Source organism: Manis javanica, chromosome 2 (genome assembly GCF_040802235.1).
Source record: "Manis javanica isolate MJ-LG chromosome 2, MJ_LKY, whole genome shotgun sequence".
NCBI classification, from domain to species: domain Eukaryota; kingdom Metazoa; phylum Chordata; class Mammalia; order Pholidota; family Manidae; genus Manis; species Manis javanica.
In genome coordinates this window covers 147,789,037-147,814,912 of record NC_133157.1, presented here as the reverse complement: position 1 = coordinate 147,814,912, position 25,876 = coordinate 147,789,037, and the positions used below count along the sequence as shown (strand labels likewise).

The window sequence follows — 25,876 nt, the reverse complement described above, 5'->3', positions numbered from 1 at the left end:
AAGTAAAGTCAACCTGACTTTTTGACCACTGACCCAATAAAATGGCAAAGCTACCATGCTTTGAGTAATCCAGTTAGTCTAACAAAGTGTGGCATCTTAACAAGCCCAAACTAGTTACGCAAACCAGTCTTCAGTGTAACGTTCAAATGATTACTCTGCGCAGTCCCAGAGGTATTCATTTCAGACAAAATTGCTCTTGTTGCCTTGCATACAAGCTGAGTTTTCAATGGGAAATGAAAGGATGCCTGGAAAAATAGGCCACCTAATTAAGTTAAACTACTCTAGCATTTGGCTTGACATCTTCATTACTCAAAATTAAAAAGATGCTTCACTTGAGCACACAAGTTACTATTGTTTATGTTGTTTTCTTCCTAAATTGGCTTCTTACATGGAAGTCTGTTTTTCAGAATTATATCTTGAAATAGCTCACATTTTTCTTACAGTTTATAAAAATGTCTTAATAGCTGCAAGGATTCTGAATACAGATGCCATACAATATGTATCTTAGGGCTCTTGATAGTCAAACGCACGCCGTCTTTCTGCATTTTTTTCTTGATCACTTACATATTGATATGGTTGAATTTTAGATGTTTTTTTTACCAACCTGGTCTTTTTTATTATTTTTTTTGGCTGGGTATTGCCTCTGTTAGCTATAAATGATCAGTTACATTAGAAATACAAATTCCTCAAAAAATGTTTCAGTAGACCATGAAATTTAAACTGAAATTCATTTGTCCAGTGACAGTGTTTTATATCAAATTATGTAGCAGAGTTATTTTGGGAACATTCTAAAATATAAACACATGTAGAACACACCATCCACTGATTGCCAGTTCCTACTCATTGACACTAATGAGGCTGCTGACAGGTTAAATGTTGTGTATCATATACGTTTCCAAGCTGTGGGATTTGTGAATATAAGGCTCATTTTTTATTTCAGAAAATGAATGTTTGGATGCTGATTATGCTTGAGAATTTCATTATAATTGTCTAATAGTATTTTTTTTTCAAGTATTAGGGAAATGCATTTCAATGATAAAAATTATGAAAGTGTCTGAATGGAGCAGCATTGGTGGTAAAAACAGACCCTCAAAAAGCATTGAGCTCCACTTGGAAGATGGTTTTCTCAGTGGGCAGTCATCAAGTGACACCAGACATTTAGGCACTGGGAAGAGGTATTGTGACTTTAGTGCACAGCCTGACCAGTTATGCAGTTGCATTTGATGCATTTTGAAAACAGCCCTTTGGCTTGTTCAGAATTATATTTTGCAGACATTTTTCTTTAGTACATGAACAATTATGAAAAACTAAATGACCTTTCCTGTTAAATTTTGCAATTTATAACATGCTAGGTTTTTTTTCTGGCACTTACTATAATAAACCTGTCACTAAAGAATGTCTGAAAAATAGGTACGGTATTTCAAGTTAAGTACAGTAATATGTTGAATGATATCATCTGTCTATGCCAATTCCATTTCCAAGACACTTAAAGATTGTTCTAAACAAACCCTAAAATTTTAATATGACAGTATGTCAAAGAGGAGTGATTTTGCCCGCTTTCAGTGTAAGAACACCAAGGCTAGGAAATGCTGAGTTTTTTTTTTTTTCCACCTACCCAGATCTCTTCTGAGACCTCCTTCTTCATATCCTCATCTGCCACCCCAAACACCTTTAAAAAAGTGTCAAGTTTCCTTTTGCAGTTTCAGTTCCTCGGTTTTGGAGCAGACTTAACTAGACTTCCCAGAAACACAAAGAAGGTTTCAGTTTAATTTTTATCTATACCTTTATTTTTTTTTTCCTTTCTCCTGTGTTTTTCTGATCTGTGTTATTTCACAGTCTGGTTATACAAATGTATAACTATAACCCTAGTGGTTTGAAATTAATTGGTCTTTGTCTTGGAAAATGTTCTCCATATATTCATTGCTGTTTAGAAAGTATGATAATTGAGTCTGTTGTTAGTAAAGTCAAACCAGTGACTTCTCAGTCCTTGCATCAGGGATTGGCCTGGAGTGAAACTCGCGGGGGCTCTGATGCTCTGAGATCACTAATGAAGGCTTTCATATGCAGCTGGGCATCCTAGCATTTCACGAGGAGGGCCTCTTTCAAGAAGAGCTGAGTCTGCCGGGAGTTGTATTTTCTGAATGCATGAAGCACAGCGACCTTGGAGGCATAGGGGCTGGGGCCTGGTGATAGGATTGTAGGGGCGAAACAGGAACAGCAGCCCTACATAGGTGCTGCTTTAGGGGAAGCCTGGACTCCTCAGTACTGTGAGTACCAAGCTGTTTGTCTCTTATACTCTGACTTCAGTTAAACTTCTTGCTTGTCCAGAAGATGGTGGGTTTCTGGAGGAAACTTTGTGCTGCTGGACGTTAGGTCGGTCCTCCCCTACCCCAGGGCAGTGAATGAATTTAGATCCATAATAATAATAGCTGTCATTTGGCAGCTACCTCTATCTGTCAAGGAACCAAGCAAAGGTGTTGCATGCTTATCTCATTTAATCCTTACAACAAGGAGGAGAGAGGTAGTGTGACTGGCCAAACATAGAGAGGAATTACCAGAGCTAAGACTCCAGCCTGGGAAGGATGCCCAAGGCAGCCTCCCTCCACGGTCAGCCAGGCTTTATTCTATTTTAGGATGTTAAGGTGGCAATGCTGAAGTGCTAACATCAGTCCTTGTTAGTATGAAGTGAAATTGCAAATATTTGACCATCTTTTACCTACAAAAGCAGCAATTTCATATTCAATTTCACATTTCATATTTGTTCCCACAACCGTAAAAGCTGTGCAGAGGGGAGGTGTTCATTGCTCTCCTGGCCACTGCTTGCCAGACCGGTAATTCCGTCCATCCTTGTTTCAGCCTTTTCCAAGCCTTTGCCACCACTACCATCCCCTTTCCGTTGTACTCTCACTACCTTTTGTGTCTGGGTCGGGAACTCATGTCCCACCCTAGGCATTTTCCCTTTTCTCCTCCAGAAGGTAAACAAAGTACAGGAGGTCTTTCCAAAGAAGGCATCTCCCCTTCCCCAGCCAGGGATCCCACTTCTGGGTAACTGAAGGCTGAGGGGTTTTATCTTCATTAAACCAAGGAAATTGTCTCCAATTGTTCATCTTTTATCTTTTATCTGTGTCCCTATCTTCAGCTCCATATCAGTGTAAGCCTTCTTTGTAGTAAAGTCTTGAGGAAGTGAGATGATCCTCACACATCTAAGGACCCCCTTACAGTTGTTCCTGGTGAAAGATCTACAGGGGGGAATCGCATCTCAGAGTGTGACAAGGAGAAACAAGAGCCTCCCTTTCCTTCTCTGGCCTCCTTGATTGAGGGAGGAGCCATCTGTTTACTCTGCTCCTCTGCTAATCTGGCTTCTTTACGAAGAATGTGAGTTTACATACTGAACATTTACTGATTTCTGTGCAACAGGCAAAAATGAAAAGCATGGCCATAAACACATATGGCATATATTTATAAGTTTACTTGTACATGTAAAAATAGGCTAACGTTGAACACCCAACTCCAGCTGGCTGCCTGCATATGATTTAGCAAATAGAAACTGACCATAAGCAGAAATCAATTTAACACAGGTTTTTTAAAAAGGAAAATTTAGAGCTCAAAGGATATTCATGTTTTAAAATAGTATATTAAAACTCAGTGCATTTTATTCATTATTAAGTGCAAAAAAAATTCTATGTAATGATACTCTGGGTTTCCTCTCTGCCCTATTAGTTCTCTATATACAAGAAAATAATTTCATTTCTTTGGGCCTCATTTTCCTCATCTGCAAATTGGGAGGATAGTCTCTAAGGTCTTCCCTTGAGCAAACATTCTGATTCCATTTGAGCATAAATATAGAACTGTAGAACATTATCCTAAGGGAAAAAAGTGGATAAAGTTATTTGTCACAGTGTGGTTCATAACACAGAAAAATCAGAAATACCCTAGATGTTTGTTAATAGGGAACTGATGGAATAATGTATAGGATATGCAGACAACATAATATGCAGCCATTTAAGCCATAATGAAGATGATATTTATCTGAATGGAAAATTACAATTCATTTTGAGTGGTCAGATTAATTATATGAGGTTATAATAATAATAATAACAACAACAATATTGTAGCTAACATTGATCTCTCTTATGATCCAGGATATTGCTCAAATTATTTACATTCTCATTTAATCCTGATATGCCCTTAATGAACTGAATACTGTTGTCATCCCTATTTTACACATTTGTAACTGAGGCTTGAGGAATAAAGTAACTACATCTACTAAGAGAGGAACTGACATTTGCATGTAGCACATCTAACTCCGAAGTTAAAGTTCTGTGATCTGATTTTTGTTATTAAAAGCAAAAACAAAACCCAAAACAAAATAACAAATATGGACTAAAAAGAATCTTGGGAAGTGCCCATGTTTTAATAGTGTGATTTTTTTCCCCCTAAGTGGTTGGATTGATTTTTTTTCATGAATAAATGTATATTTTCTGGTTAACATGGATTATTTATAAAATAAAGCAAAAAAATGTAGAGCTGAATCTCAGAATATATGAACTGAACGTGAGAACTGAAAACATCTGGAGAACTAAAAAAAAGTATAGATTGCATTCTGACATAAAATTGTATGCTAAAGCATTAAATTTTAATGTTTTAATTATCCCCTTTAAACACTGACTATGGAATGATGGTGACTATTGCCAGAAGAATATCCTTGAGCCCTCGGAGGGTTTCAGCAGTAGCTCCCCCACTTCAGCCTGCTCTCCCTAACCATCTGCCTGGGGGTTGTGGGTTGTGGGGGGAGTACATTGTTTGTTTCCCAGAAGCTTGGTTTTTTTTTTTTAGCCAAAGAGGAGGCCTTTCTGACAAGTGCATGCAGTACCTGGTTTTAAAATGTCACCTAAAAATACAGCTTAGAGACTCATGTAGGCCCTCAAATAATACTGAGAAGAAACAAATCTCTTCCGCATTTCAGGATCACTAATAAATTATGATAAACACCTACATTTAAATGCTAAGGACTTTTCTGGAAGCCTGAGCACCAGCCACAATTCACAGAGGAGTGTTGGACTGCTCTGCCCCACCCACCTCTGATCTGAGGGATTGGGTCACTGCCCTGGGTACCTCTGCATCCTCACAGCTTTAGCACATTAGTAGGATCAAGTTTACCCAGTGTCAGACAATCTCTGCGGCTGCCTCAAGTCCACCCTGTTTTCTGGTCTCATTCAGGCTCTGCACACTGGTTTTTTCAATTATGAAAAACCATGATTCAGTAAAACCCAGTCCCAACAGAGGCTTGCATGTGTCCGGTACCCCAGGATTTGTTGTGATTGGTGGGACAAATCTTGCCCTTGAAGTTCTCTTAGAGATGGAAGACCTGACCTTGCTGTTGACCTCCTCGCCGCCTGGTCCTGATTCTCCCTGTCGGTTCTGTGGTGCTTCCTCATCACTCACTGCACCTCAGCAGAAGAGTGATCTTCAGGCCCGGTTACGGTGCTAAATCTGCTTATAGCCATCCCTTTACCATTCCTGCTTTGAGTAATTCCTCTTCGGCTTCCACTCTGATATCACTTAGCTTGTCACTTTCCAATATGCTTTTTATTGAGGACCTAAGTTCTTACATCTCCTAATTCACTTCCCTTACAACAAAATGCGTCTTATAGTTCTTTGTATCTCAGATCACACTTTGCAGGATGCCTTACCCATAGTAGGGATGCAACAAATGCTGCTGAGGCGAATGAGGTGTTCATTGCCTTTTACTTAACACAGGTTACAAAAATTAATGAGCACAAATAAAATTAATGTTGTACTTTCTACCAAAAATTACATTTTGATAACTGTTGCTTGAAAAATTAGTACATTGTGTGTTTTTAAGTGAAGATGATTTATTGCCTTTGTCTAACATGAGAAGAAAGACAAAAAAATTGCAGGATCATTGGCTTGAGCACATCAATGGCACTGTTGGACAATTCTTGCTGAGTGTTAAAATGATTTATGTAATAGACCGAAGCTTTCCACAGTAATACATTATAGTCTCAAGCTTTCAACCCTTGTTCAGGCAGAGACAAAAGAATCTGAAAAATACATACTTCTGAAGGTCTTCTCAAAAGAAATTGGAGATAATGTTGATTCTGTTTAAAGTCTTTCAAGAGAAATCACCATTACATGCAATATCTTAACTTCTGAAAACATACAGAGAAAGTTTATTAATTTCCTAATGAACTCCTAAGATTACTTTGTTTTCCATTCAGTTATTTGAATCATGCAACAAGAATTTTCAGTAATAGAAGATGAAACATGTTTAAACATTGGTATCCTATCCTTAACTTTTAAGAATTATGTTACAGATTAAAAATTAAGGTATTCCATATATATTTGATAGCAGTGCTATTTATTTATCTTTCAAATAAAGATCTATATGAGAAACATATTTTACACTGTTATAACCATAGCCATATTTTTAGTGTACGCATGGCTGCATAGAGCCATCACATAATTTAAAGATATGTACAAGATGATATCTTTTGAATTCTTCTGAGTTATGGGACTTCTTGTCACCAAAGACTGAGTGCTCTGTATAATGATTCCAATATGTGGACAGAGACCCACAAATACAAGGCTCCTCTGGTGGAAAAACTAGAGTTTAAAAAGAGAAAAAAAGGTAAAGTCTAGAAGAGATTTCCCATTATTTGTTCCCGGTCAGCATATAGCAAACCTCTGCAGTCAAAAGAAGAATCAACCTAATTAACATCCCACTTCCAGAATGTAATAATGTAGAGCGAGAATAAAACAATAACAGGCTGCCGCCAAAGGAAAGGTGGATTGCAGGAGAATAGAATGTAAACAGGCTACCCAGGTCATGGAATATGTAAAGCAATATGATTAAACAGGAATGTGAGTTTGTAATGAAATGGGGGTGGGGGGACGAGGTCTTCCAGAAGCCAGATGAGAAGCAGCCTTTGCTTGTCACAGAAGTGGGGTGTCCTGGCTGGGGGAGGTTGGACATGAGTTGGGAGAGCAGCCTTAGTCAGATGGCTGGAAAAGTGTCCAAACAGATCAGAAGGATCCTCTGTTACTTTCCTAATCCATGCTCTCGATTCTAGTCTTCAGAAGGATCCATCTGATTTAACAATATGACTAACCTGCCAAGAATCCCGGGGAGATAACCTTTCCACCAACCCAAGACAGTATGTTTAAAAGTATGGCCTTTGTTGCAAACTTAAACACTGAAATTCTGGTTTGCAAATTCATTCACCTTTTACCTAGGTCAGTAGGAATGAAACTGTCAAGAACAGCCTGGGGTACAGGGCTTCCAGCAGACGTGAGACCTGATCTCAACTATTTCTGGGTAACAATCCAATCACATTATGTATAAATAGGGCCACACCTTGCTTCAGTATGAGGTCTAATCAATGGCAAATATACTGAAATTCCTTTATAATGATATCTAAATTCTCTCCAATACTGTCTCTACTTATTTTCTTGGGCATGGCCCAACCCATGACATATATAAACCTATTTAACAACAACCACAGCTATGCTAAAGCTGCCATTTAGCAAGAACTTTCTGTGTGGCACACAGATATTTTTAGGCTTTTTACCTATCTTTTATTTTTGTTTTCAATGCTCATAGGAACCTCATGAAGCAGGTTTCGAAACTGAGGCTCACAAGGAGTAAGACACTTGCCCCAGAACCCACACTAATAAATGCTTCAAAGAACCTGAACACAATCCCCGTCTACTGGATTCCAGAGCCTCAATACTTTCCAACACGCACTTGGCCCTTCTTACCTGTCATTGAAAGAATCATTATGAGGACTCTCAACCAGTCCAAAACTTACCTCCTCCTCACCAGACAAAGATGTAACACTTTATAAGCTATAAATGCAAATACCAATGGTAAGGTTTTAAGAAAATGACTTGAAATAGTCACTAAATCTATTATTTAGAATTGTAAAAATATTCTGAGGATGATACTATTTTGAAATTACTACTTCAGTGCTTCCTACAATTCCCTTGTGGCCTTGAAAAGTTCATATATATTCCAGAATTTGCCAAGCCTCATAATTGCACAGCCGAGTCTAACCCACACTCCATGACTCATGGTATCTGCTCCCTGGACACACAGAGATGCACAGAGCTTCTCACTCTAGGGCAGAGCTGTCCTATGGCATATCCCAGCACCAGCAATATGATGAGATGAAACTCTCTTGTGTCTGGGACCAGTGAGTAGCTGAAGATCAGGGAGAATCTGGGCAAGTAGCAATAATGTAATTTTGAGTTCTTTAAATCCTTTAGGTCATGCAGACTGACTGTGATTTAGAGCAAATCACTCAGCATGCTTCTTTGTTTCCAGTTTACCTTTCATTAACTTGGTGCAGATCCACATAAAATCACAACTATTGACTTGAATTTCATACCACTATCCCTAAGTACTTTCTCTCCATTTGTGTAGGTGGTCACCATTGCCCTTTCTCATTCCTTGGGGTGGAGGGATGCTGGTTGGCTCAGACTTATCTCTAGGCTAGATTCTGATCTCTAGGCTAGGGGGGTCGTAGGCACTCTAAAGGGTAATAAGGACGATGATACCACCTGGAAAGTCCGTACCTATTTTTGTCTAGAATTCTACACTGGAACCCTGCCCCATAAATCATGGGATTACTCCTTGACGGTCTCTAACTCAGGCTGAAAAAACAAAAACAAAAATGTAACCCCGTGTCTTATGGGGATATATGCAAGGGTCTTGGGAAGGACCAAATGCTCTTTGGTCCCAAGAGAGCAAGAGAATGAAAGATCCTTTAAACTCCTGGCTTCACTGACACTTGAAGGAGGAAAGTAAGCACAGGTCAGATAAGGACGCTGAGCCAGTAGACAACTCTAGCAGACCTACTGTGTCACCCTGGGATGGCCTTAACAGAAGCCTTCTCTGATTACTTAGCCATGTTCTCATCACCCATGTCTCTGTTTCTGTGATCAAAGCACCCTGTCATACCTTCTATGCCCACTTGCCTAATAAGGCCCTTACTGCCGGTCAGGCATGAGGCCGCAGACCTGCTGTCCCCAAGGCATCCTCATGTGGAACTAAGGCATCCGCTGGTCCTTAGCTGATGTGGGGTTAGGATCCATCAACTTCTGAGATCCAAGGGGCTGCAAACTCACCCTTACAAATCCTCTGGAACCTCTGTGTCACTAGGGGTGATAAATAAAAGTCTCTACAAGGGGGACAGATTTAGCAGCCAGAGAGGGATACCAAATTACCCTGCCCCAGCCTTTCTCAGGCTGCTTGATCCTTTACATCTCTAACAGGATATTTTTGGCTTCCTGGCATGCTGTGAGACTAATGTTACATACCATGCTGTCAGCTGGCCAGTGCAAAGTCTTGGGGATACAGGATATCTATTCAAGCCCGTGGAATAACAATGGTGTATTTGCAAACCTCATGAGCCTTCAGAGTCATTTTAGCATCCATTTACTCATTTATGCATTCTTTTGGTAATTCATTGAATTCATTCAACAAACATTGAACACAGATTCTAACCAGGCAGCTTCATGGGGAATAAGAGAAAATAGTGAATCATGTCCTATTGTAATACATTCCTCCCCCCAAAACTGCAAATTGTCTCTAATATATAACTTACTATTGAGTTGTTCTCGGGTTTTATAAAACCAAAATAAAGATGTCATGTCATAAAAATCAATATTGAGAAATTAGCTAATTCATTTCCACATTTAAAAAAATTAGTAATTAGTCTGGCATTGAAGTTTTGTTAATTCTGTGACATTTTGACATTTATACAATTACTGTGATACTTTTATATGGCATCAATTACACTATGTAATAGGCTCATGGCAAATAACCATATCATCACTTCAGATGTGAAGAACAGAAACTACTAAGTAACCTTTTGTTGCTAAAATTCTTGATCCACATAACCACCCATTACTGGTTAAGCTGTGGACTCTGTGGTTTTGGTATATAAATGCAAAGATTAAATAACGTTAATGTGCAATAACATGAAAATAAACCATGTAGTTGAATTGCATGCAGTTACCACTGAATGTAAAGTGATACCAATTAAACCTCCCTTTAAAATGCCACAAATTGATTTAACTACTGAGGAAACTCTAGAATGTAAAGTTATGGTATACAGAATATCCCTGAGTATTTTCAGAGGTTTAATGGCATTTTGAAAATTAAAAACATCTTTCTCCTCTATTGCTGGCACTAATTGTACCTTACTCAGGAAAATCACAAACAGGCACTAATTAACTTCTTAAAAGATATGTATAAACAAGTTCAACCTTTGAAATGTTGACAAAAGAATTATGAATTCTTGTTCTCATATAGAGCAAATACTTGATTTTAGTGGAATGGACTTTGGGATGGAATTTACAAGGAGAAAAGATAGTAGTGTTAATATTAATTCTTAAATTATGATATTTTATTGATCAGAAATAGATGGGTATTGGCAATTTTGTATCATACAACCTAATAAATAGTAACAAGTACACCACTACTTATGTAAGTATTGTGCAATAAAAATGCCTTCCTCCTTTATATATCATCCCTCATATGTACTGAGTTGATTATTTAGCAGCTAAATGAAACTTATTTAATTTCTGAGTCCCAATTTTCTGTCAGGAAAACAGGGCAATAATAGCTACACAAAGAATTATTGGAAGGGTTAAATGAAGACAACATAGTCAAAGGACACAATACAGAACTTTAGATAAAGTCAGTATTAACAAATGGGTTTCCTCTCACTCCCACCTCCCCATTTCACATCTTTTATGCTTCTTTTTATATGAATACTTATACCAGAAACCAATAGTTAGATCCTCAGAAGAATGGTCTAAAATATATCAGGCAAGTGATAATTTCATCAGACTGGTAATCTTGACACTGAACACTAACATATTTTTCAGACAAGGCATATCTACTGTAAAAAGGAAAATTTGGTAACTGATGATGAAACTTTTAGAGTTGGTGTTTTGTTTTTTTTTTCTTTTGCAGAGCTTTAGGTATTTAAGAAAATTATCTGCAGAGATTAATCTTACCTTCATATGCTCCCATCTCTGGCCTACATGTGCCGCTGCATGACCAGGTCTCAGTTCCAGATGTTCTGAGTAGCTCTTCATTTCATCATGTCTCCTGACAGCACCTAAACAAATATAGCAAAACTTGTCAACATTTAGCAAGTGCAACTTGAAGATTTTCTTTCTCTTAGACAAACAGATGCCATCTGGAAAAAATAACCCCAGGCGCTTGGATGCAGGAGCATGAAGCTTATTGGCTGAACACCCAGAATACCTTACTCTACTTTCTTTGGCTCCAACCCTCTGCCTGCTCATTTCAAACCTTGCACACTTCAGCATGTTCTGTGCTGTTAGACAAGCAAGTCCTTGTTACCCACACACTCAAACACTGAAGACTCACTTAATTTGAAAGATAGGCTAGTAAGAATTATCTGGATCTAAATAGTTTCCTGCATATTACAACACCTGGTCTATAGGGCACTGCTGAATACCTCTGCCTTGACACTAATTGGTAACAATGTTTTATTATTCAGTTCCTCCTTGTATTTTTAATATTGACCACATTCTGTTTCTAATGTGTCTTCATATAATCTTCCCTTCCTTCCTTGCTTCCTCCCTTCCTCTTTCATCTAAGGCTACTTTTTACAAGAAAATAAAAACACACAAGTTGTTATTTTACTGATTGACTTTTATTCCTAAAGTAGCATTGTAATAATGTTAGTGTTACTTTGCCTTTCAAAATTAACCTAACTGAATTTAATGACTACAATATTATTTATCAGTTTTTAGAGGAAAATCAAATCAATGTGAATAGCCAGAAATCAAGAAAGTAATTCTCATTTTTATTCTGATTATATCTTTGTGGTAAAAAATAGCTTTTAATGGCTCTCTTTCATATATTGAACTTTCTACGCAACCATGCTTATGCAACATGCTTAAAATTACTTCTTTACTAATAATTTTAACTTCTGTCACTCGTGAGCATGTAGTTTTTCAAAACCCAAAAGTAATTGCCCCAAAACTCCTGGAATTCATTTTATTACATCTCATGATCTGAGCAGTAGGGAGCCCTATGAAGCATGTTTGATTAAACATTAATTTTATAAATTGCCTTCCTTCCCTACAATTCCCATGAAAAAGGTATTCAGCTAGATTAAAAACTCTGGAAAATTTTAATGGGACCTTTGAAATCTGTATGAGTTCAGCTTCTTGGAAAAATAAAACTGCCTAATGGAAGTACTCTTTATATGAGAAGTGGCTATGCCTTTGAGGCAATTTTCTTCGATGCATAATAGTGAAATTGCGGCAGGATAAGCTGAGTGTTTGAAATGTCTTTGCCAAGTCCATAATGCTGCTTGTAATGATATCTGCAGGGGTCATGTGTGTTTGTGCACAATGCTGAAGAAGGGGATGATAATTTGCAACCATATCACTGTTGTCTTTCAGTCCTACCCTGGCCCAAGCCTGGAGAGTGAAGACTTTAACATCCCACCTATCACTCCTCCTTCCCTCCCCGACCACCCGCTGGTGCACGTGAATGAAGTTGACACTGGCTACCACTCTCTGTGTCACCCAATGAACCATAATGGCCTGCTGCCATTTCATCCGCAAAACATGGACCTACCTGAAATCACCGTCTCCAATCTGCTGGGACAGGACGGCACACTGCTTACTAACTCCATTTCTGTGGTAAGAACTTGCTCACCGATTTGTGGGAGGCTTTGCATTGTAGTAACATGGCATTCTGAAACTAGTAATACATTTTTAGCTCTGGAAAATATTCTCCGTAAGTCCTGTAAAATCCTAAAACAATTTTCCATTTTATATCTAAGTCAAGACAAAATCAATTAATTACATGTTTGATCACTCCTATTTATAACCCAAGGACAAAATATTATTTGTCACTGAATGTCCTTTCATAAAGTCAAAGTGTTTTACTAGATTTCAGACAGAAGTTTACTTTAAAGAGTGCCAAGCCCTCATTCAGTTCAGAATTCCTCATCACAAGTAAGGCCGCACCATCTTCTGAACAAGAATGGCTATTAAACTTGGTTTCTCCACTCTCAAAGTCCACAAGTTTACATAAAAGAAAAGCAAGAAAACAATTTTCATTTTTGCTTTGGAGGTATGATTCTGTTGATCAAAATGTGTCTCATTAAAGCATTTCAGTCTGTTAGGAGTGTTGTGACACTGAATCTTCTAATATTCTATACTTCTCAAATTCTGTGGGAATGTATATCACCCAGAAAACTAGTAAAAATTAAATTCCCTGCCCCCTCCCAGGAGTTCAGGGATCTGTACTTTTAACAAGCATCCCATCCTAAGAAACACTAACTTATCATAAAATATCTCCTTCTGATTTTTATGTCATTTAAAAACTTAATTTTTCTGTCAGTATCTCAAATAATGGAAAATATTTTCAGTAGCATATGACCAGCTTTAGCCATGTCATAAAACTCTCTTCCAGGTTAAAAGTGACTTTTAATTAGCACTCAAGTTTCCATTGTTCAATCACTTAACAGTCCAACCAACTGTATTGCATTTTCTTAAGTCACTGAATGGTACTGTCATGTTCACAATGAACAAACTGATTAACTTGCTGACATGTTATTTCTGATAGGAAAGCATTTCATATTATCATTATTAATTACTTGGGGATGTATCTCTAACTTGAGTGACTTCACAAGCAGGGTTTTCTGTTAATCATGAACTTAAAGGGCGGAGGAAAGAGAATTGAGAGAAACCCCCACAGTAGTTTTGGGGAAATGAATCCCAGAGCCTAATGCCATGATAAAGTACAGAGTCTCTTGAGAACTGGCAGCTAGCTTTGGTGCCCAAGAGGTGAGAACTCATTCACATCACTAGCAGGGGCAGAAAAGTCTATGCTGTTGCCCCGGTTTTTTAGATTATGTTCAACCTGAATAGATTTATGCTAAAAATAACAATGATGACTTCGTGAAATAGAAAATGGATTTTTTAAAGAAACATGCTAAAATTGTAAATCTGCTTAATGCTGTACTTCAAAGCAGTCACCTTAAAAAGTTAAGCCTTCTTCGTGGCTAAGCCTTCAGACGCAATTCATGAGTCAATAAGGAATCTGGGTCATACGTTATAAGCACCCACATTATCTAGGAAAGAAAGGAAGATGGCATACATACAGTGCAGAAAAAGCCAGTTTTGTCTTCTGTGTTACCTCATAGTGTGAGTGGAGTTGAGCCTTAGGAAGGTTAATAAGATATTCAATTGTATAGTGTAAGTCTCAAAACCCTTTTCCTTTATATAATTTGCTTTCTTAGCATTCCTAGAATCCTTTAAATACACCATTCACTCTTTAAGAGATGCTTATACAACTTAAATACATACACATCTAGGATTTTCCCAGATTTGCCATCCATGGGAGTCACTCCAACCTCAAATGGCATGTTCAGGACTGGACCTAGTCACATTCGTGCAGCATAACCACTTTCTCAGCCCTTCCCCCACTTTCCTCCTTCCCTACCAGGAGCTTCTGCTCATCCCAATTACTTTATGCTCTTCCACAAAACCCACTGTCAAAAACTGGACTTAGGTATTTCCCTTCAACATGGCATTTTCCCTTGGAACTTTTATAAGGCAGAGGGGCCATGTTTGTCTACACTAAGGGAATGGAGCTCTAATTTGCCATTCTAGTTCTTGGCAAGGTGAGTCTAGCAGGGTTTTCATAGAGCAGGGAGCCTTGATACCCCCCAAACCACATTCTGAGCTGGACATTTACTTTGCCTACTGACAGCACTGGTCCTAGCATTTTATGCTGTAAGTAAAAAGCTACTCCAACAAGTGAGCTTAGTCTTGGTGAGGCTTTGGGTAGGCCTCGGCACTGTCCAGTAGGTGACGGCTTTGGATAGGCCTCGGCACTGTCCAGTAGGTGACGGCTTTGGATAAGCCTCGGCACTGTCCAGTAGGTGACGGCTTTTCTATTATTATCTGTACTACCCAATAGCAGTAGTCAGTGGCTGTTGAGAACTTTAAATGTGGCTAGTGTGATGGAAGAACTAATTTTTACTTGATTACATTTTAATTACTTCATATTCAAAGAAGCCACATGTAATCTATTTGCAACCCATTTTCTTAAGCCAGTGTGGTCTTAGAGAAAGTAAATTTGAAGATTAGATTTATTGTAAGAATCCCATTGGATCTTTGGCTGGATTCCAGGAGCCAGAGTTTGATATACTATAAAGTTACAATAGAAATCTAATAAGGTTGGAAGTGGCAATTTTATTGGAGTCTACTAATTCCTTTGAGAAATAAGAAGCTTCTTAAATCCTTATTTTGAGCTCTTAAGTGCCTAGAATGCCAATAATCAGCATGTATATATTAAATGCTTACTAATGCTTACTGCAGTCCAAATGTTTAAAAAGGCTCAAATGATTGATAAGACATGGTCACTGTCCTTCAGGAGCTTATAAACTACAGAAAAAACATAAGAATGTGTGCAAAAATTGGAGTGAGACACAAAGCAAATGAGCGACCAAGAGAAGGGCTAACCTCAGTTGCACTGGCCATGTACCCAGGAGGAGTTCCTAATTGGAAGACATTGCAGAGATAGCTTATAAAACTTAGTGGAAAAGGTAGGACTGCAGTCAGGGCTGGAAAGACTGTTTTGCTTTGGACAAATAGAGGGGAAAGGAAAGGCATATTGGAGAGCATTTGAAAAGCAGGTGGGATATTTTAATTTGGTAGATTTGACTGAAAGTTTCAAAAACCAATCAAAGGACTATGGGCTTGATATGATGGATTCTAAGAAACCACTGGCCGTTTTCACTCAAGGCAAAAGCATTATAAAAGCAGTGTTGTAGGAAAATCTTCTGGCACCTCCCTGGATGGATAGCAGTCATAGGAAACTGGAGTGTGGAAAGTCTGAGGGGCCTATTGTCACAACCTAGCCCAAGGGTGACAGTGAGAACAGAAAGATGGGCTTCTGAGCAGTTTTCACATCATTCCCAAACAAATATGGATCTAAAAATGAACAAGCCTTCCTATTGCCAGGTTTTACCTTTAAAAGGCACTAAAGGATTACTTTCTTCAAAAGGAACTGTAGGACTATAGTGTGACCATTGTTAAGACATGGCCACACTTCTTTGTAAAACCGTCTGTAACTCTTTCCTAGGCATTTTGTTCATGCCTAATGTGATATTTAAAAACCAAACTATTGATTGGTGTGCCAGTTGTTGAAATACATTTATTAATAGTGCACAATTCAGGTCATCCGTGCTTATAGAGACAAAGAAAGAATGGCCATAGAAATCAAGATGGAAAACCTGCCCACCTAGAAATTACAGTGCTCTTTCTGAGTTCTTCTTTCAAGGTCATCTACAACATGGGAATGACTAATAAAAGCTAACCCTTGTAGATTCAAAAGAATAAACTTGGTGTGAATTGGAATATCCTATGAGTATAAACCCCCCTGGGCAGATTCATGTATAGGACCAGCTATCACCCGTGGGACTTTCCAGAAACTAAGGTGAAATTTTTGCTGTTCGTATGGGGCTCTTGTCCTTGGGTTAGTGATTATCACATGTGAGATTTTACATTTTGAATGGATAAAAGAGGTGAAATATTTCAGTCATCATGTAGGTATTATATATATTTTAGAGGTTATTACAATGTTGCATATATCTGTATTATATGTTATGTATGTCACTATTCTATAAAAATTATACAATCTTTTCTGAGATTTTGTTTTTAAAATACATTTTCTTGTATCTAATTCTGTTTCTCATCCCCACTGACAAGCATAGGTGATACATTTTTAGTGATTTTAAGCATCTTCTAATAAATTAGACATAGAAAATTTAGTCCAGCATTAGAAATCAAAATCCAATTGAGTATCATCCCAGTTTTACAACTGGAAGGAGGAGGTTGAGAGTGGGTAAGTGACTTGCCCAAGGGCTCAGACAATAAATACCTCAACTTCCTTATCTGAAAAGCAAGGATAATCATAGTCCTTATGAATATTTAAGAATTTCCTAGACCAGTGGGTGATATGTAGGAAGCATTATTTAAGAGTAAATTTTAAAAAATGGGAAAAGCAAGCTTGCATGACTCTTTTGGAGAATTTGAAATGCATAAGAGAGATTATCCCAAATAGTTCTTTATACTTCAATCCTTAATCTTCTTCACATCTGTCAAACAAACAAAAAAGACTACAATAAGCCTGCTGCTGTTCATCAAAGACGTCTTCACCTTTTATTGAGTGTCCTTATATGCCATTGTGATGGAAAAACATCTTTAAGCCAGACTGCTTCAAGTCCACTCTTGCCTCTACCACTTACCTATGTGGGGCTTTGAGCAATTTATATAACCTTTCTGTGCCTCCTTTTCCTTATGTATAAAATGGGTATAATAAGATATTTCATCCCATAATGTTGTTAGCATTAAAGTAGCAAATATCTATAAAGTAGCACCTGTCTCACTGTAGGTGTTAGATTAATTCAGTGGGAATCGCCTTCTGAATAAAAAGGTCACCAGGGTAAAATATCTAGATTGCCTCTTGAAATTTTCCAGAAGCATACATAGGGTGAAGTTTCTTTCCTTCCAAATTTCCCACCACTTCCTTTTTGTATATTCTTGCCTGTACGATTTTATGTGTTGGGACTCCTGCAAGAAGTTAGATTTCTGGCATTTCAAAAGATTCCATTTTCTTAAAGTCCCTATTTTCCATGACCAAGCTATAAAACAAGGTAGAATTTCTATTAGTATATACTGTCCAAAAAGTGCCAATTAGTTCTGATTCTTTAGATCCAAGTTAAACAGCCATTCGTGACCCAGTATGTCGAAGTTCTATTTTTCTCAGGACTTCCTTAAAGTTATTTTTTTGATAGTGGGTAACTGATGAGCCTGCATTTCTCAGAGGAATCTGGTTAGACGAGCAGTGGAATGAGAATCTGGAAAGTCAGGTCCTGCCTTGGGTGAGCTTGTCACACGGGTAATTCACTGAACCCTGTCTACACCCTGCAGGGTTGGGCTACATCAGGGGTCCAAAGTGAGTTCACTGGTGCCTGAGGAAGCCCGGAATGAGCCGAGCAGCGTTACTGTCCCTTGCCTCACTTGTTCACATTTCTTGCAAAAGTTCCCTTGAGCAAAGGATTCTGCCCGCCAAGAAGATGGAAAACCACAGAACTAGCTGATCTCGGAGATCCTTTCCAGGGCTCACATTTTCCTATGATTCACACTTTATCGACCACGCAACGGTGACCCAAAGTCAGGACTCACTCAACGTGTGACTTTAGTTACTTTGTCATTTTTCCTACCATCACTTCTGCGTTCTCAGTGTTATGTCTGCCCCACCCCGCTACAACCCCAATGCTATTCAAAGCCTAATTGATTATTCAGACATTTGAATCTATTGAAAAGCACATTTATTTCTTTTGAGTGGAAAATGTTATTCTGCCATCAAGAAGAAAGTGATGTTGCTTTGTGGGAACAGTCGGTGTTTGGTGTTTTCATATTGTTGGAAAGAAACTACAGAACTATTTGGGGAGAAAGGAAGAAGAAAATGTCCGTATTAAGTATTCATGGTTTAAGAAAAATCCTTTGATTCCTACAAACTGAAATCAAGAGCCTCTCCTCTTTCTCTCCACTCTGGCACATTCACTCCTGGGTTTAATCATGGATTGGTGGAAGGGAAAATGCAACCTTGTATAAAGTCATCCAAGCCTCTGCTGCCTGGCCTATATGTGGCTATCGCTTGTTCTTTGTGCAGCCAACAGAAGCTCTTTCATACAAAGAAAAACCGTGCAAAGTTTTAGAATGGCCTCGCAGAAAGGATTCATTTAGAACCTGGGCTTTTTGTAGAGTGTGGTTCCTAATGACATATTATAGGAAATTTACAATGAAAAAGGCAACAAAGGAGATTTCAATTTCTTTGAATGCTTCAAATTTCCAGTTCTGGAGTTTAAAATGGAAAAAGATGTTAAAAGGCAATGAAATTAGGGGGTTTATTTCCCAAATGCCTTATTTTTTTCCAGACAACAAAAGCAAGCATAATGTATATACTCAGATTTATTGTCATTTTTAGCATTCAGTCATGACACACTCTGCATTCAAAGGCCACACTGTACAACTATTTGACAACCATCACTTCACTTGGTGCTGTTCAGGACACAGATAACTGAAGCAGGAGTGTCCCTCTGGGCCTATAGGGGGCGCTGTACATCAAGGAAGTCACACGTATTAAAGCAGCGTGAATTTCTAATATGTTGCCTTTATGGGAAGGACCACTGGCATATTGAATAATGCAGCTTTCAAAGCTAAACAGAAAATGTGATTACAGACAATTTGATTGCTGTTGGTAAAATAAATATTTTCAAAATCTTGAGATATTTTATTTCATGTAATGCATAAAGTATGTAACAGTGGACCAGAGCTAAATATCTCTCAGGACATGAAGGAGCTGATGATGTCAGCCCCATTTATGTATGAAATAATAGAAACATTAGTTTAAAATGGAATGGATGTCATAGTGGTTCATTTCTTTCTTTAAAAAATAGGGGGTAAAGCAATAAAAAGAAATGATTTTGCCCAATTTGACAGAAGAAAAAAGATGAAGAATAATTATTTAGCATTATGCCACAATTCATCAAATGTTTAGCAATTACAGCCTGTTTTTTCACAAATTATCCCTTTTTGAATATTACAGCACATGAGAGCAGTGTATTTAAACCACTTTAATACTGTGAAAAAATGGGCTGGATTTTTGTTCTTATTTTTGACCATATATAATATAAGAGTGTGGTTTGGGGTTTTCTTTTTGTTGTTTTTTTCTTTTTTAATGTCAAATTCCTAATAATAAGGCCAAAAATAAGCATTGTTTGTGGTTAGTTTTTAAGCTCGACTTAGGCCCTTTCTTTGCTCAAAACAGAGTACTTTGAATGCACTGTTGATTAAGTAGTTCAATGGACTCTATGTTAATGATTTGGGACTATCTTTTAGTGCTATAATAAAATACCCCAAACTAGAGTTCTCCTTAATAGTGTTCAGGAAGGGAGCCAATTTAAAAATAACGCTTTTCCTTGCTTATGCCAAGCAAGAAAACTCAGAATTGGCTTTGTATTTAGCGTTTGTTATACTTCACTTCAGCCTTCAAGCTCCTAGGGATTGGACCGTGCACAGAAGTTGAAAAGCTATAAAGCCGGTTATATAATATACTGTAAGCAAACTCTGAGAGTTATTCAGTCCGTCTCTTAATTCCAGGCAGCAGTAAACCTAAACATTGAAGATACGTGGTTTTCTATCTAAGAGCCAAGATTCCACAACTTTCCTTGGTAGCCTGTTTGTGTTTAATTAACCTTGTAACATGAAGTTAAATTGCAGTAAGAGATTTAGGTTCCTTCCAGGAAGTTCCTTATTAAAGTTAAAATAAAATCTCTTACTGCAGTTTCAGTCTGCTTTGTCTGCTTCAGATGTCTGGATGCCTGGAGAACAGTTGATTTCAAGTATTTGACATTTATTTAGTCAGCCTGCAGTTGTGTTTTACCTGGCCCACCCAACCCAATTCCCTTAACCTTTCCACAAAGGTCATATTTTTCAACTTTTAAATCAAATTAAGTTCTTTTTTTTTTTTTAGTTTGTGATCTTAAGGAATGACAGCCACAAAGGGAGGCAGAGCTCTAGACAGAACTTGAGGTTGCCGATTAATTTCTAAATATTTCAAATAATTCCCTGCCCTACTGGATGTTCCAAAATAGGCCCCCAGTAGCATCACTGAGCACTGACCTATTTAATGGTTGACCCATTGATCACCTCTGCCAGGGGTCCCTTGCTGTATTGGTATGTATTTCGCAACTCTCCGTCTTGTTCCTGCGTGAGTCACTTCATGTCCTAGAGGCAGACATCTGGGGAGGCCATCATGGTGGCGCTCTTCAAGTCATCTTTATTTCTGTCTGGGTATCCGTTATTTGAACAGCCCTTAGCAAACAAAGAGAGGGAAGATACATGCACTTAGGTACTCATAACTGTCCTCCGACATAAAGCTTCTAAGTAGGCCCATAAGTCTATTTCAGAGGGCATCACTAGCGGCATCCTCCAAATTGTTAATATAAGGTTTCCTAAAATCTTGAGAGGCAGTTGGGGAAATGCAGCAGAAATAAGATGTGGGAGTGGGAAGAATAAACAGCAAGTCAAAGCAGAAGACTGTTCATAGAAACGGCGTCCGTGAAGGCCGCCTATCTGGGGCCCCATCCCCTCCCTCCCCCAGCTCCACACACATGATCAGCTTCTCCTTCTCATTGAGGTTCCAAAGAATGTTCTATCTTCACTTCCTTACCCTGAATAATAATGATGATGCTTCTTGGATCAAATCCAGACTGTAAGTCATGGCCCAGAGCTGAGGACTTCACACGTGGTCTTGCTCTTTCCTTCCCTTGCCATTCGGCATCAAGGCTGAGGACACACCCTTCCCCATGCAAAAGATTTCTTGTTCTCTTTCACTCTGCCTGGTAAGTTCTTTACAGAGAAGAGGACCTAAACACCCTGAGAGCTTGCTTGGTTTCATTGTGGAGACCTTCATGTGGAAAGTATTGATAGCAATACTCTTAAGTAGTAAACTTAGTACGGCCTTGGTAACTGTTTCTCATCCAATGAACAAACTCATTTGTCCCCAATGGAACCCTTCATATTTGCCCAAGGCAGAGAATAGGATGATTAAGGCATTTTATGCAGATACTTCTAAGTAGTTGTCTAGTCTTCTAACATAGTATAAATATTCTTCAGCTTTTTTAAAAAAGTATAATGTCATGTGTCATGGTATCTAAACGCATTCAGCTTGCTGTATAATATAGCTAAAAGAATTTGAGCCCTAAATTTACATGTAGTATTTGTAGTCTTAAAGCTTAATGAGTTTACCACCAATTATTCCAACCTGTTCCACTACTAAATTTATATATTTGAGAATTAATTACCATGTATAGTTCTTGCTTTTTTAGATGAATATTCTTATTTCCCAAGTAGAGCTACTATTATGAAGAAGAATTATCAGTAAAATTATAAGACTGCTAAAGGAACACATTTTTGCCTCATGCACCAATATCTTGGGGGCAGAAGGAGCAATGTGCAGATTTAATGCCTTAAAGATCAGCCCCTATGACCAGTGTATTTTTGTTTTTTAGGGTTTTTTTTTAAATGATTCAGTCTTTGACTTGCCATTTGCTTGATTTGTGCAAGTAGATTATTAACATCAAAGTATTACATTATAAACCCATTTAGTCATGGAGTCATAGGAGAATTAGTCTAAAATGCTTTGCAGAAGAACAATGAATCAGTCTCATTTCAAGACACCACTTCCTTCATTATTCATTAACTATTCTTATCTAGAGCATACGGGAACATTTTAAGAGCAGGTTTTGGTTTTTTTCCACTTCAGTTTTTTCCAGTTTGAAAGTTCTGAGTTCTCTTATGTGGACAAGCATTACCTACAGGAACATCACATTTGTCTTTTCGTATTAACCATTTAGATACTTTTCTCTGCCAGAAGCAACACGCAGTCCATCAGAGGAAAGGTATGAAGTGCTACAGTCTTTGACCATTGGGTGCTGTCATTAAAATATTGGATTTGACTTTAGTCTTTCAGATTAGTTAAAATACCACAAATGCCATAATCATCCAGAGAACAGATCATTTTTCCCTTTACCTAATAAATATATTTGGCATTTGGACAAGTATAGAATAACAAAATTAATAGTTGAATTTGTCTGAATTTAAAGGAATGTACAAATTTCCCAGGGAACTCTAAGCACTATTTGACAAAGGGAGGATTAAGCTCCTTTCTTGTAGTCCAGGATAGCAGTCCTATTTTCAATAGGCAATAAACTTTCTTAAAATTTGTTACACTTGAAAAGTAGTACTATTTAACGGTAAGGAGTTTGGGGTTTTTTAATCAAAATTTTGGTTGTCTTTAATAAAAAATTATTCAACCCTGAAAACATACTACACTATGAAAACTTTTCATATTTTATATGCACTGCCTATTTAATCACATCCTGTACTAACCAGCAGACATAAATAATGGTTTACCAGATTGAGACAGGACCATACCTTTTCTGCTGTAAAACTGGAAAATGCTCTGGATGAAAAATAAGTCCTTCTTTTGTTCTTAAGGTGGCAAATTCATAAAGTTATTACCACAATCATTAAGACTATCAAAAGACAAATGAAACTGAGCATTTTAAAGCATTTTCTTTCTATTGTGAGGTGTGCATATTTTACAGTGCTTGAACAATTAACAGTAAGAGAATAGTCAGACTTAACTGTGTAACTACTACTCAGAAGGAATAAAAGCATGCTATTTGCAGCCTTATGTATCTCTCTGTCTCTCTTTCTATATAAATATATAGTTACACATTCATGTTTCGATTGTCCTGGTGTGTCTGGGCCTCTTATCTCTCCCTGAGATGGTCAGGGACCTGCCATGGCCATCCCCCACTGGGAAGATATACATTGGGAACTTTGGTCATCAGTACTCTTCCCTGGAGTATTTGCCTATTGATGTGGATGTACTGCTTTCCCCAAAGCACTCATTTCTAACTGTACCAGCACAGGTGAGCCCATATTTCCCAGCAAGCAGCAGACACTGCATTTTCTGGAACTGTGCTTTGCTGGAGCATTTTACCCCACTCGTTGCATGTTTGGATTGTGCCTCCTGTCTGTTGGTGTTACGTGTGGAAGTTAGAATCCAGGAGCCAAGATTTCACTTGGGAAGATGAAGCTTACATATAGGAAACACAGAAACATGAGACCATGTAAGAGCAAACTCAAAAATGCTAATAAACTCCTTAAGTTGTCGGGGGCGTATGATAGTCACCTGCAGAAACCAACCGATGGCCCTGCAGTCTGGAGAAGCAGTGTGAATGCTCTGGGGTGAGGCAGCCTGGACATGAACCCTGCTGGGCCGCTCCCTGGCTGCATGTGACTGTGGGCAAGAGACTTCGCCTTCCTGCCTCTCTCCTCGGTGGAGGTGAGGACTGGGCAGGTGTGTGCACAGGCAGTCCTGGCAACACCAGGTGGACAGCTTCATGTCAGCTGTCGTAATAACTGCCTGCTCTGAAGCCCCATAGCTGGTTGTCTGAGCTTTCCTTATGCTGTCTGCCCTTCCTCTTCTCATGACTTTACATGGGACGTTCTAAGAATTACCAAGGCAACAGTTTTTTGGGCACCTACTGTTGCCAGGTACTGAGCAAGGTGTTTTACACGATTCCTCCACCCGCACAAGCTCACAGGACAAGGGTAGTGTAATCATTATCTTGTGCAGAAGAGACTGAGGACATGGAGGCAGGTCACAGGTGTGCAGCTGGCAGGTGGCAAAGCAGGCGGGCCGACGTACTCTGGTTGAGTCGGGCTGGGAGTCTGGGAACTTCACACTGAAAGCCTTAATTGAGTCTTTTGTCTTCTGCTCGCCCCTTTGGGGTGTGTTTGGGTGCTCCTTGCACATCACTCACTGCACTGCTCACGGCTGAGCCAGTCCAGACAACATTCACAATTCTGCCTCCTTTTTTTTTTTAACCGAATTAACTCATTTTATTTTTACATTGCTGAAATAATAATAATCAGAGAGAGCGAGAAGAGGAAAAAAGATTCTAAGACCAGTGAAAAAGAGATGGGTTTGGAATTCTTGCTGGGTGACTTTGACAAATCACTTCATCTCACTGTTCCCTTCACTGTAAAAGAAAAAACAATGATGTGGCAACAATAATGTTTATACCACCATGTGGTTGTGAGGATTGAGTGAGATACAAGGTTAATATTTCTAGTATTTAACAGTTTAAATACATCCTGCAGTCATCATGTTAAATAAATTAGCATTGCAGCTAATGAAAAATGTTAGTTATTTGCTGAAAACCCCATAACTTAAATTATTAACTCTTTTGCAAAGAAGACAGTATTGCTTCCTCAGGCAGCAACAGGCTATGCTAACAGACAAGGATTCATTTCTGCAGCTCTGCCTCATGACCAGGAGTTGGGTTACCTGCCATTTGCTACAAATTCATTATCAGCCAACTTGCCCCTCCATCATTAATACACAAAATTTAATTTTAAAAGTGCAAAGGTATTTAAATTATTTTATAACTAAAAGGAGGAAAAGTTCTGGGCAGCTTGCCAAAGATAGCAGATCTGAAATTAGAAGTGTTTCCTTCTCCTTATTAAAATCCTGGTACTTTTCCTGATGTGTTCGTATCAGTTTGTGTCTTCATAAAAATTTGAATATTCTGTATGACAGGGAATTGATAAAAAGCCAAAGGAAAAAAAATAGTGAATTGTGAATAAACTTCAACCGAGTTTTCTTCATTCCTTTCCAGTAATGATAAAGGAATGTGGCCAGGGTCACCACAGCACCTTGACAGGCCAAGTTCCAAAAGAGCTGCGTGCCCAGATCCCTCCATGAGCCCAAGCCCTCCCTGGTATGCCCCCGGGTGGGAATGGCAATGCCAGTCCATGAAGGAAGATGGGGCCAGAGTGTGAACTTCAAAGTTCCCCTGTCAGTGGCCTCCTTCTTGCACCAACCTATGGAATGCCCCAGCCCCTGAGAGCAGTGCTAGGAAGATCCCCTCCTGGGACCAGAAGCTGGCTGGGAAGTTACTCTGCATGCACCAGCCTTGCTTCATGATTTCAGAGGAGGAGCTGTAGGGTTTGAACCCTGACTGAGGTTTTTCATAGTGGTTCGTAATCAGAGTTAATTCAGCTGCCTACATAGGGTCTCCCAAACAGAAACTGGTCTGAGATGGCTCTCCTGGGGTAGTTCCATGGACCAGCATGCTGTTTTGCATAGTACAACCAGTCTCCACAGCCATGGAAAAGGAACACATCATCTTTGCCTATT

The 25,876-nt window shown here is 38.6% G+C and overlaps 1 protein-coding gene across 4 annotated transcripts in view; it reads left to right on the top strand.

The window, feature by feature from the left end:
• The window catches only part of TOX (thymocyte selection associated high mobility group box), a 286,212-nt gene that overhangs the window by 153,880 nt on the left and 106,456 nt on the right, over positions 1–25,876 (top strand). For all 4 annotated transcript variants that reach the window (XM_036998280.2, XM_036998278.2, XM_073229570.1 and 1 more), the window contains exon 3: positions 12,475–12,717. In XM_036998280.2, the coding sequence (XP_036854175.2) occupies positions 12,475–12,717 (243 nt within the window). The remainder of the gene's footprint in view (positions 1–12,474; positions 12,718–25,876) is intronic.